At 36.8% G+C, this 12,449-nt stretch overlaps 1 protein-coding gene across 3 annotated transcripts in view; it reads right to left on the reverse strand.

The window, feature by feature from the left end:
- The window catches only part of AMMECR1L (AMMECR1 like), a 29,994-nt gene extending 17,569 nt beyond the window's left edge, over window positions 1-12,425 (reverse strand). The window contains exons 1-3 of one of the 3 annotated variants that reach the window (XM_039347147.1): window positions 8,015-12,425; window positions 6,778-6,887; window positions 4,765-5,209 (exon numbers count right to left, since the gene is read on the reverse strand). In XM_039347147.1, coding sequence (XP_039203081.1) covers window positions 4,765-5,171 — 407 coding nt within the window. In that variant the 5' untranslated portion in view covers window positions 5,172-5,209; window positions 6,778-6,887; window positions 8,015-12,425. The other 2 variants (XM_039347148.1, XM_039347151.1) reach the window with 2 other exon arrangements.
- Between the last annotated feature and the right edge of the window lie 24 nt (window positions 12,426-12,449).

The following is a 12,449-nucleotide window of genomic DNA, read 5'->3' on the forward strand; positions in this document are numbered from 1 at the left end:
GGGCAGGAAACCCTACACCATTTCGGACAAGTGGCTGTCCAGTCTCTTCTTAAAAACTTCCAGTGTTGGAGCATTTACTGCTTCTGGAGGCAAGCTGTTCCACTGATAAATTGTTCTCACTGTCAGGAAGTTTCTCCTTAGTTCTAGGTTGCTTCTCTCCTTGATTAGTTTCCACCCGTTGCTTCTTGTCCTGCCTTCAGGTGCTTTGGGAAATAGCTTAATTCCCTCTTCTTTATGGCAGCCCCTGAGATATTGGAATACTGCTAACATGTCCCCCCTTGTCCTTCTCTTCGTTAAACTAGACATACCCAATTCTAGCAACCGTTCCTTATATGTTTTGGCCTCCAGTCCCCTAATCATCTTTGTTGCTCTTCTCTGTACTCTTTCTAGAGTCTCAACATCTTTTTTACATCGTGGTGACCAAAACTGGATGCAGTATTCCAAGTGTGGCCTTACCAAGGCATTAAAGAGTGGTATTAATATGAAAAGGATCTAGATGTTTTAGCAGATTACCAGCTGAATATGACCCAACAATGTTGTGCAGCTCCAAAAAAGAAACAAAAAAAGCAATCCTAAACTGCATTAATGGAAGTAGAATATCAGGATCAATATAAATTATTGTTCCTCTCCTGCATTAATCAAACTATTTCTAGAATACTACATCCAGTTGTAGGCACATATTTTAGAAAAGACACGGTCAAATGAACATGCCCAATGGGAGCCACCAATATGATAAAAGGCCTGGAAAGCAAAACAAAAAACAAAAATACTTATAAGGAGCAGGTGGAAGTTTTGGTATGTTTAGCTTGAAGATGAAAAGACTGCAGAGACAAGGCAGATGTCATCAAATCTCTGAAAAGCAGTCCTATTGGACAGAATTTAGAGCTGTTCCAGAAAGCAGGACAAGCAAAAAAATGGGTTTAATTTAGCAGGTAGTAGAGGGAGGGGGTTGTGTGTAGATTTTACTAGAACATAAAAAAACGGTAAGAATTGTTCAGTATTGAGCAGATATCCTCAGGAAGTGGTGCACTGTTTAAACAGAGATGGTGTTTAGATAGTGACTGGGTTAGCATCCGTAGACAATGTTATAGTACTAGATTTGTGCATCACCAGAAGGATGAATCTCCAAGTTAACTTCCAACCCTTACATTATACAAGTAGCATTTCACAGAGAATACAAACTACAAGAAAAAATATCCAATTACTGAAGTCAAATGATGTAAGTTTAACTAATGCAATATAGCATGCTTCACATGGGTTAAGAAACTGTCAAAGTATCACCAACATTCATTCATTCATTCATTCATTCATTCATTCATATATATGTAAATATTGTTATATACCATCATCTAGAGATTCTTCTCAGGTGATCTTGAATGTCTATTCATGAGACAAACATAACAGAAATATTTTGCCATAGGATAAAAATCTATTAAGTAGACTTCTAGTTATCTATTACATTTATATCTGACTTCCCCTTCAGGTGTTCAAGATGCCATATATAACAGTGCCTCTCTAATATTTCTCACAACTTCATGGGGAGTTTAGGTAGAAAAGGACATGGCACAAAGTCACTCAGTAAGCTTCCATGGCTGACGGTCTCCCCAGTCTTCAGTCAGCATGTTCATCTCTATCCCATACTACTTTATTAAAGTCTCTCCAGTTATTAAATATTAAAATATGTCCAGTTATTAATATATTCATATTTTTCCTATTCTTTAAAAAATTATAACTGTGTAGAGCAAAATGTTCACTGGCACATATTAATATTACTATAGCTACAGTTGAACACTACACTAATCCAAGATTACTGAATTAACCAAAATGCTTGGTTCACATAACACTTTAAACCAGTGTTTCTCAACCTTGACAATTTTAAGGCATGTGGACTTCAACTCCCAGAATTCCACAGCCAGCATTGCTGGCTGTGGAATTCTGGGAGTTGAAGACCACATGCCTTAAAATTGTCAAGGTTGAGCAACACTGGTTTAAACCATAAACTAAGCACATTGGATTATTTAACACAATGTATTAAACCATGAAGTAGTCAATCATATTTTATCCTAGAATATTGTGCAAAGTCACCTTGCATATCTCTAATTACAAACTATGCTTCAGGAAATGTATGAATCACAAAACTGGGAAACAGTATAAATTGATCCTATATGTTTATTTAAACCATCACTTTTAATATTTGAATCTGATATTGATTTCTCCAATTTTTCTTGATATAAGCATGTCTTTAATAAGTGTAGGATATATACTATAGTACATTCTATTAGATTATATTAATTTATCCCAATACCACTTCTTTGGTAACTAGCAATGCTTCCCAAACATATGCAAGAAACTATGCAAAACTGTCATCATTCAACATACTACTTTTTGCTCTACTGGGGAGGCAAGCTCGACTTCATGTATAGTTGATTTTGTTTCACATAAATTGAATCCAGAGTGATTCTTAACTAACTACATGAGCAATATAGGGAATCAGTGCTGACCATTTCAGTTATATTGCATATGAGATTTTATTCCTTTAAGAAACATTTTGCTTTTTCAAAAAAAGCAAGATACATCCTGAATCAGGACAAATTCTTCAACCTCCCTTGATTCCCATCATGAATCCAATGGCAAGGATGAGAAACTGCTGTTGTATCCAGATTCCTGATGCAGGAAAAAGATATGGAAATGTATCATACACATCAGAAATTCCAGAAAAGAAGTGCAACAAGGTGCCACTGTTGCATTCCATTTTCTACATGGATGCTGTAAGTATGAATAATCTAGAAGTCAGTGGATACTCAAAAAATAAGGATGTGTAATACTCTTTGGTTCAAGAAGAAAACATTCTGGATAACTCACAAACTTTCTGTTCCCCTCTAGATTGTGCTATTCTGGGAAAGTTCAATAGTTTCCAGGAAAAAAAATCCCTGAAACTGGATTTTGGAATACCATGCTTCAGATTACTTTCAGTTTGAAGAATTTACATTTAGAAACTAGTAATTGTCTCTAAAACAGCATAATCCAGAAGAGCTTCAGTACAGTCTAGAACACTCCTGAACCATTTTGTATCTTCCCACTGAAAAAACAAAGACTATATTGTACAAATATGAAATATGTAAGTAATTTTTAAAAACACTCTAGCAGAGCTTCGGTCTTTATCATTTTCATTCTTCTCTCTATCACAATATTATATTAGCGCTATATAAATATTTCTGGTCTTACAAGTGTATACTTTCCAGTACCAGTAACACAGTTATAGGAGTTCAATTTTGTTCAATAGGTATTCTGAATTCAAATTATTTATTCTATAGAAAGCATAACCCTTCTGCCTATCGATAGTCCTCAACTTACAACTGGCTGCTTAGTGACCATTTGATGTTCCGAAGGACATATCTGGTGGGTACTTATGATCCAAATCTGAAGTTCTGACAACTGATTGCCATGAGTCATGTGAACGCACTTCTGGTACTCAGCAACCAGTTCATATTTATGGTGGTTTGCAACATTCTGCGGTTACGTGATCACATTTTACAAAGTTTTGCCAAAAACAGTATTTACTTCTGATTTCCACCAAAGCCACATTGGTTTGCTTTAAAACTGTGTTGTTTGCTTAACTATCACAGATTCACGTAACGACTAGGGTCAACTTTACAAACATCACAACTGTGATGGGCAGACTCCATTATTGTACCATGTTATGGTAAATTTTGGTTTCAAAATCCTGAATGTAATCAAAGTTGTCTTGGGCATGCAACTTTCATTCTGACTATGTCCAAATGATTGAAAATTGGGTTAATCAGCTAAAATACCATGCGAGTTCAATTTTCAATGACCTAAATATAATTGCACAATTTTACTTATACAATTGTAGTTGTACTTATACTTTGAGATTTTATTTAAACTGGAAATCTTTATGTTAACTGATTATCAGGTGCAGAATCTTAAAAATATGGATTAAAATTGATTTTAAGATGTTGGTTTATTCTGATCTTAGTTACTATGGTTAGCTGAAAATTTCTGGTTTGCATTTATGCATGCAAAGAACATACTAGAACTGGATGTTTTCATATTTTCTACCATTTATTATTTTTATTATTTTAAAATGCTTTTAAAAGATGTAATTGTAATATATATTTTGAATTGTAAGCAACCCAGTCTTTTCCTGAGATGAGTAGCTATAAAAATGAGCAAATAAAGAAATAAAAAATATTGAGTTGAGCAAATATCAGAAACTCTGTACATACATTAGCTTATTCAGCCAAGATAGGCCGATCAAATTGAGCTATTCTTTTTGTGAAAAACTAACCAGAAATAGTGACCAATCAACTAATGCCTTGGGTAAAAAAATTAGAGAAAGAAAATTCTGGGTTCCTTCATTTGTAATTACAGCTCTTTTTAAGACCTTATTTATTAAGTCTTATTCATACTTGTGATATTCAATATGCTCAGCGCCCACTAGAATGAAAAAGATGGGGACAAACCAGAATTGCTGATTTAGTCTACTGCTGGACTTTCTTTCCTCAGTTCTCCAAATCCTAATGCTCTCCAACTACCACTGCACAGAGTTGTTGTATCTCATAAACACCAATATATGCATGCTTTCTATTTATAGCAGACAGTTTCATTTTATATGTTAAACCATCTACAACAATGACATAATATTTTAGATTTCTTAGAAGATAACCTGTTTTTTGAATAACTCTTTCATTATCCTTTTGGATGGATATTCAGTTTCCCTCCCATGCCCATAAATTTACTCACTAGGGATCATTGGTAAATCGAGGAAGTCGTGGCTGAGGGAAACCATAAAGATGACAGTAGAGTACATCAAAGCAATAGCAGCACATCTCCGCTGTCACGACTAGATTTTTGGTGCTGTTGGCAGTTCCATTAGGCCGGGCAAGTGGGCTCAATGCTCCTGAAGTGGGATTCATTCGAGTAATTGGAGAATTTCCAGGGCATAAAGTCAAATCCGATACATTCTCCCTTCCACTGCCCCCATCTCCATGCTGGTGGTTCTGAAGAGGACCTGAACTAGAGACTGGCACAGTTGTGGCTTGATTCCCGTGACTATGTGTTCCACTTCCAGACAATTTGGGTTTCTTTACCCCACAACAGCCTGCTGCCAACTTGGGCTCAAGTGGAGGAACACAGCGTCTTTTTCCCATCCTGATTCAGCACCTACTGTCTGAAGCACTGTAGAACCCTGATAAAACACACAATAGGCAACATATGTCAATTCATTAATGAAAAAATATATAACGAAGTACTTTTTCCAGTAATAAAACAGCATATTTCATATTATAACATATGTATTATACAAGAAAACTTGCATATGTCATAGCCAAAAATTAAACAGGAAAAAATTGAGATTACATGACATCAAAAGTTAATTTAAAAATGTATCAGCAATTCTGGACTAATCAGAAATTGTTGGACTACCATCTTATGTAGTCCTCAAGTTATTACAATTGGGACCAGGACTGCTATTGCTAAGTGATGTGGTCATACAGTGTGATGTCACATGACCGCATCACTTAGCAATGACAATCCTGGGCAATCCTGGTTGCCACTGTAATCCTGAGATATGCTAGTCAGTAAGTGGAAAGTGGCAGGAGTTCTATGGCTGTGCAAGTTATGGGAGATAGGAGAGAAGCTTTCAAGTGTGAAGCTTCAACTAATATCTTGTCTGGAGCGCAAAACTGTTGTTTTGACTACAGCTTGGCTGCTTGAATGTTTCGGAAGTATTCCAAGCTAAAACCAGAATGAGATCTAAAATGCTTGAAACTGCATGTTTCATACTTGAAATAGGACATATTGTGAAATTTGAACTTGAAAAATTTAAAAATGAGCAGATCCCTACTTTCTACTTTTGGAAATAATAATCAGAGAAACCCAAGAATGATATTTCTTTTTACTTAGGCTTTTGTTCCTATTAAAAAAAAAATTCTATATCAAGACAGATGGTTATCCACACCTGCTATTTATTAGGACAAATACAATTTTTCTCTCCTTGCAGCCACCATACATTGTCTTCTAGAAACAAAATGGCGGTATCTTGATATCTTTGTATTAGTGAGGGCATCCATTCTTGGAACTGTTATTTCCTCAGTTATAATTGGGCAATGTGGTACAAGCGATTCCTACTGACTTTGATCAGGGAATCCCAAATGATAACGTAAATACTTCAATCTCTGGCAGAAGAGCTGTTTCTGCAACATAACTAACTTTATTTCAAATTATAATGTGAGCAGAAAAGCATTCTTAGCTATAGGCCTCAAACTTTCATTGAACGACTGAAACAAATTATTACCCCAAAATGTGATAAAGATAGCAAAATTTGTAAAAATATTAAAAAACATATTTCTACACTGGCAGCTAATATGCTAAATAAAACTTCAGCATGCAATATATTTATAAATCTATGTTTATACTAAATTGATACTGTTTACAACTATGTGAGAGAACTGTATAGTAATTCTATGTGCAAAAGTTTTAAAAATGTGTATACACAATGGATGTATTTAACACAATACTTCATGTTAAATATTTGTAAACATCAGTCTCCAAAAGATTAAGAATTAAGTATCTATTCAGTTCCTTTTGAGAGAAAGAAAATAAGAGGAAAAAATTGCAGAGCTAGAAGATGACCTTCCCACTTTGCTGGATGTGGAACAGCAACAGCTGTCACAAATGTTAGCATTACCATTTACATGCTATTTGCATTTTTACACAAACAAGCTTTTGTATATTAGGCTTCAGATAAATGCTTACTGAAAGCAGAAACCTTGTACTGCCAAGGAGGAAGTGGACAGGTGGAAGGGGAAGCTATTTTATTTCTGGAATGAATTTCCTTTTCTCATGGCCCATTCCTGTTTTCAAATCTGAAAAGAAATAAAACCCATAAATTTTTAGATGAACACCATTAGAGTGTTAGCTATCAACAGATGTGCAAAAGTGACTAAATATACATTCCAAAACATTTCCTACATGGATTTAAAGTAATTCTATCTCAGTGTCTGGAACAAATTTTCTTTAATATATAGCATAGATGGAGGGCATTGTAGAAAAAATGAGAAAGGTAAAGTAGAAGAATACAAATTATTAGAAATATTCAAGAACAAGGAGGGACAAGGACATGAACTTATCACTGAAATGTGTAAGATTGATGGTATAAAAAGATTAGCATTGGGGAAAGAAAGTGACCTGGAATAATAAATATCCTTTATTAGAAAAATGTCTACAGAGGAAATCAAGAATTTTCAGAAAATCCTCAGCATATTTTTTCCTACATTCAAGTGGTGACTTTTCCTTCTAATTAAGGCAGAATTATATGCACACTTAAGTTTCCCTTGACCCGCCCCCCAATAAAAATAGGCAGAATACTGTAAATGATTGACTGTAGCTGCAATTCTAAGAACATATTAGGGACCAATTGTACTGATGTGGGGCATGTTCCTGTATAGAGGCACTATTGAACATACAGTACAGTACAGAACAAGCAACAACCTAGATTATCTTAGCAAATGCAAAAATATAACTTGGATTCTCTTCATTCATACATTTTTCCCAATACCATGCTATATAATTTAACATGGCAGGAAAGCAGCAAGAAAAATTTAAGCTTGCCAAAGTCACCCAGTGAGCTGGATCCGTTCCAACCAGGGTTTTGATCCTAATGTGGCTACCGCATGCTAACTAAGAAACTGGCAATCAAATAGACCTAAGTGAGGCAGTGGACCAGAACAAACGTGAAGGGAAGCTGCTTAAGAGGACCCGCTGGCCTGGCAGGAAAGGGAGGCAGCAAGGAAAGCTTCCAAGTTTGCCGGCAGGCCAGGAGACAGGAAAGCGCGCTTACATGAAGGTCTGAAGCTTCGCCTGCGGGACAGAGGCGAGGCAATCGGTCTGCGATGAGATCTGAGGTGAGCCGAAAGGCTGGCTATACTCTATGCCTGCCTCTCCCCCCTCCCCCAGGGACGGGGTTGCCCAAAAAGAGCCTGACACCGCGCACCTTTTCTTTCCTTGACGCGAAGACGGTTCCCTACTCCAATTACTTTTCAACCTAACCACCGCCGTCGCCACCACCACCGCCGCCGCCACCGCCGCTCCTCCTGCTCTTGCCTCCTCCCCGCCGCCGCCGCCGCCGCCACCACCACCTCTACTACCCCGCGCTTCATGGAGCCATGGGCCAGGGCGGGCGAGAGCTGGAGAAGTGGACCCAGCCGGGCAGGGGAAGGGAGGACAAGACAGGCTGTGGGAAAGAACCGCACAGCAGAATCGGACGAAGAATCGCGGAGTCGCCGCCGGCTAAACAGAGCTGAAGCAAGGCAGGAGAGCCCCAGGTCCTCCACCTTCCCGGCGGTCCCTTCTTTGAGTGTGAGGTAATGGGAGAGGAATGTGCACACCGACCTCCCATCGGCCCCATGAAAACCATAGACAGAGTGAGGACAGTTTCTCCAAAAGAACCATAGATTACAGGAACTTCCACCCACCGCATAGTGAGCCGTTAAAAAGGTCACGTGAGAAGCCCTGGCGACTATAGAGAACGAAGGGAAATGGAGAAGGTCGTCCTTTTAACGGATACTGGAGTTTATTGCGTATGTTAGGCTTTCGTTTGGAATATCCTCAAAAGGCTATTTTTGTGGGTACACCGGTAAGAACTGGCAGCCTCAGGATGATTAAGACAAACTTGTTACGTCTTTAACAGCACGAGGGCGAAGAAAATAGGTCGTGAAAAGTACTTCGGGACAACTGGTCAATGTTTAGAAGCTCTGGCCTCTTTTGTACTCGTCTAGCTAACGATGTGATTTTTTTTTTAAAAAAATCTAGTATTGCAATTCAAAACGCTCTGTTCTATCGATCAGGGTTTTTTTTTCCTTTTTTTAATTCTATCACATAAATTAGAAATGCATTACTTTTCAGCCAAAGTCTCACCACTTCAAGTGCACTCTTAAAATAAGGAAACCAAACTACCGGTTTAGAAGCTCCGTCTAGGGCTAGGCTGTGTCTTTTCTTGCATATGGCCAATTTCTCACGGGACGAAGATTGACTGCGGTTAATAGCATTATATACATCTCAAAAATGGGACTTTTTTAAAAAAAATCGTGCAACAATATGCCTTTTAGACTTCTTCAAAAATTTTACAACATATACATTGCAGGTAATGTATAGCTACAGTTTACCTGATTGTAGAAAGTAAGGTGAACCAAATGGAAGAGAACTTTCTTGTAGCTTTGAAATACCTCACTTTCCGCAAAGCTGTTGTTGGCTACTAATCTTGAGCCCCTTATTGGCAATATTTCAAAACACAGGTCAGCCAATAAACTTGCATCTAAGTACATAGTAGACTATTATTAATGTCATGCATCTGTGTACATAATATTCTATTTAAGACTTGTTATCCAGTTACATCTTGACTTTTTGTGATCTGATGAATATAGTTTTGCCAAGACTGTTTGTACTTATAAGCTCATGCTTGGGTGATTGGTGACATTATTTAACCACTTTTCTTCCTGTCACTTCTTTTTCGATTGTTTTCAATTTTTCTGAAATTCATGAAATAGCTTTATTGCATTTGTTAACTAGTACAAGAGAATTAGAATTCAAATATCCAAAAACTTAACTGATAACACCAGAATAATTAGGAAAGATATATACAAACAAAGAATTTTGATTAAAAGACAAAATATTAAGGGCATGCTCAGACTGCATATATTGAACCAAGGAGAAAATAAATTAAAATTTGCAGTCTGGTTAATATAAACTTTAAAATAGTAATATAAAATAGATACATCCACACAGACGTATACACTTCAATTTTTCTGAAAATCAGGTTCTTTTCCAATAGCACTTGTTTCTGTGAAAAGACATTCTCTACAGAATTATTAAGATTTAGCTTCATTATTTTTCCACTGAGCAGTCTGATTTTATTTCAGTATTATTTGCTCTTTCTGTAACTTCATTAATTTTCTCCAGAGTTACAATTGAAAGACATCCATTTTTCTTGATTTAGATTTTCAAATGGTCCAGCTTTCACAGACATGCTACAACTGGAAAAAAAACATTTCTATGACAGAGCATACTTTTGTTATCATGTCTTTGTGCTTTAAATTTTAAAATCAAAATTTAAAGATTCAAGATAAATTTGATTAAACATAAGAACTAAGTAAGTGTCTTTTTTCAGATAATTAAATCAGCTATTTTCATGAAGGTGCTGACAATACTACACATTTTTACTGAGATGTACGTTCAGTTGAACTCATAGAAATTTCCTCCCTTAGTAAGTATGCTTAAGGCTGCAGATTTAAATGACAAATGTAAATGTATTGGCAGATTGAATTGTAGAGCAGGCAAAATCTACTGCAGATGTTTGTGACACAGCATTTTAAGGAGGAGTTTTCAGATTTTGCATTGCTAGGACCATCTAAAATGATAAATAGTAAAGATTGCTGTAGGTAAGGGCCGCAATTCCCATGTCCAGTACTCCTATTTGAGAAAAGGATAAAAAGCTGGAGGCTTTGAGTGGAAACCACAGTATGCCAGAACACAAGATAAAATTAGGCATCCTGATTCAAAAGGCAATTTTGAGAAAGAGAGTAAAGCATCCATAGTCTGCAAAAAAAAAAACATATATTGTTTTTCATGCATTTTATACCTATATAGAATATCAATGCATTGTATTTCTGTAGAAAACAGCTTGCTATTCTTGCAGCTCTGCTTCTGGGATTATGGATTTTGGGACAAATGGGTTTCTGGGGACAATCTACGGGTCAGTCAGTCATCTTCTCACTTCCTCTTCCTCCATGTAAATTACTCCTTCCCTAGGGACTCCTTTCTGTCTCAGAAGCATTTCACCTTTGCAGCCTGTCTACCTGACTAAACATATGACAATGGGAGGGAAATAAGTTCACTTCCTTTGAATGTGTGCAGAGTCAAGTAGGCTTCTCTCCAAATAATTTGCTGTATCCTTAATAATCTTGGCTCTAAAGTTCAAGGCTGGACTGTGGCTAACCTGCAAGTTGACCTGCAGAATTAAAGCTTGTAGTGGACCTGACCAAAAAAATTAGGAATACTGGTCACAAGAGGGAGAGCTGGGCCCCCAGTTTAGGTTAGATTGGGAAATGGTCCAGCAGGTTCATCTACAGGCCCAACTAGTGGGCAGAATCTGTTGTCTCAGTGGGGTTCTTGTACTTTCAAAGCTCCCCTTCCATTTTTGAAATGGACATATATTATCTACTACCTAGCAGGTTGGGACAGCATGGCTAAAAGTTTTTTTTTTCATGGATGGCATAGAAATCCTTCTTTTCCCCCAGCACAACTGGATCTATCTGCAGCCGGCGGCTTGCCTTCTCTGACAAGAGTAGTGCATTTTTGCAAGAAAGGAATATGTCTGCCTTAGGCTTGTGCTCAGACCCAAAAATTGATCTTGCTCTGGAATAAAATTCACAGATGCAACATTTTGTTGGCAAGTCCGTCCAAATGTGTGACTTCACCTCAGATTTGCTAATGGCACCCCTGGGGATCATGAGAACCATTGTGTTAGAAAAATAGAGCAAAGAATTCCCAAATTGACTGCTAGTGAATATATGGCTATGTCTTTTCTGTTTTTTTGACATCAGTATGGGTGTGATTTGTGATTGCTTTCTTACAGGATGCTTTTTCATTGTCCATGGTCCTGGGGTTTCCTGGTGATCTGTCATCTCAGTACTTATTAAATCTGATCCTCTTTAATATAATTATTATTGCTTTTATTATATTTATAAGGCTATCCAAATAGGAAGGATTATAAGTTATTAACAACACAATTCTTTACATAATTTTTTTAGAAATAAATCAGATGAATTCATTTAGTCACTTGTGAGCAAGCAAATTTAGATCAAGCCTAAAAAGGTCTATTGATTTTATGTACAAAATTCTACTGAATCTTGCTTCTAAATACATAGAATTGCACTGTCACATAGAAAAAATTAGTTTGAACCCAGTGACATGTTTGCATACCAGACAGTTAGTACCTTTGCAGAATTACTTGAATTTAAGTCATTTTTTATAAATTTAGTTGCTTATTAGAATTTTTCTTTTCCTTTTACATAAAAGTTGTAAAATCAAATGTAATTTTTGATTTCATATAAAAAGATATCAAGGAACCCTTGATGTTGCCCTACAATGTAAGTAGCCTTGAACTGTAGGGATGGGCAGCATGCTATAGAATCCAGCATGCATAATCAGGTTTATTGTATGTATATTGACTCATGAGCTGAGAACATATAAAAATTCAGGTATTCATTGCTGTTCATTATTAATTAAGGAAACTTGTACATTAGAAGAATTCTTCAATTTAAGGTTCTGTAATTGTCTTTTAGCTAGTACAGTGATGGCAAACCTTTTAGAGACCAAGTGCCCAAAAACTAGCCCCGCCCCTGCTTCGCCCCCCCCCCCCGTTCCCTGCC

Source organism: Crotalus tigris, unplaced genomic scaffold (assembly GCF_016545835.1).
Source record: "Crotalus tigris isolate CLP2741 ecotype Arizona unplaced genomic scaffold, ASM1654583v1 scf7180000018053.2689490, whole genome shotgun sequence".
Taxonomy (NCBI): Eukaryota; Metazoa; Chordata; class Lepidosauria; order Squamata; family Viperidae; genus Crotalus; species Crotalus tigris.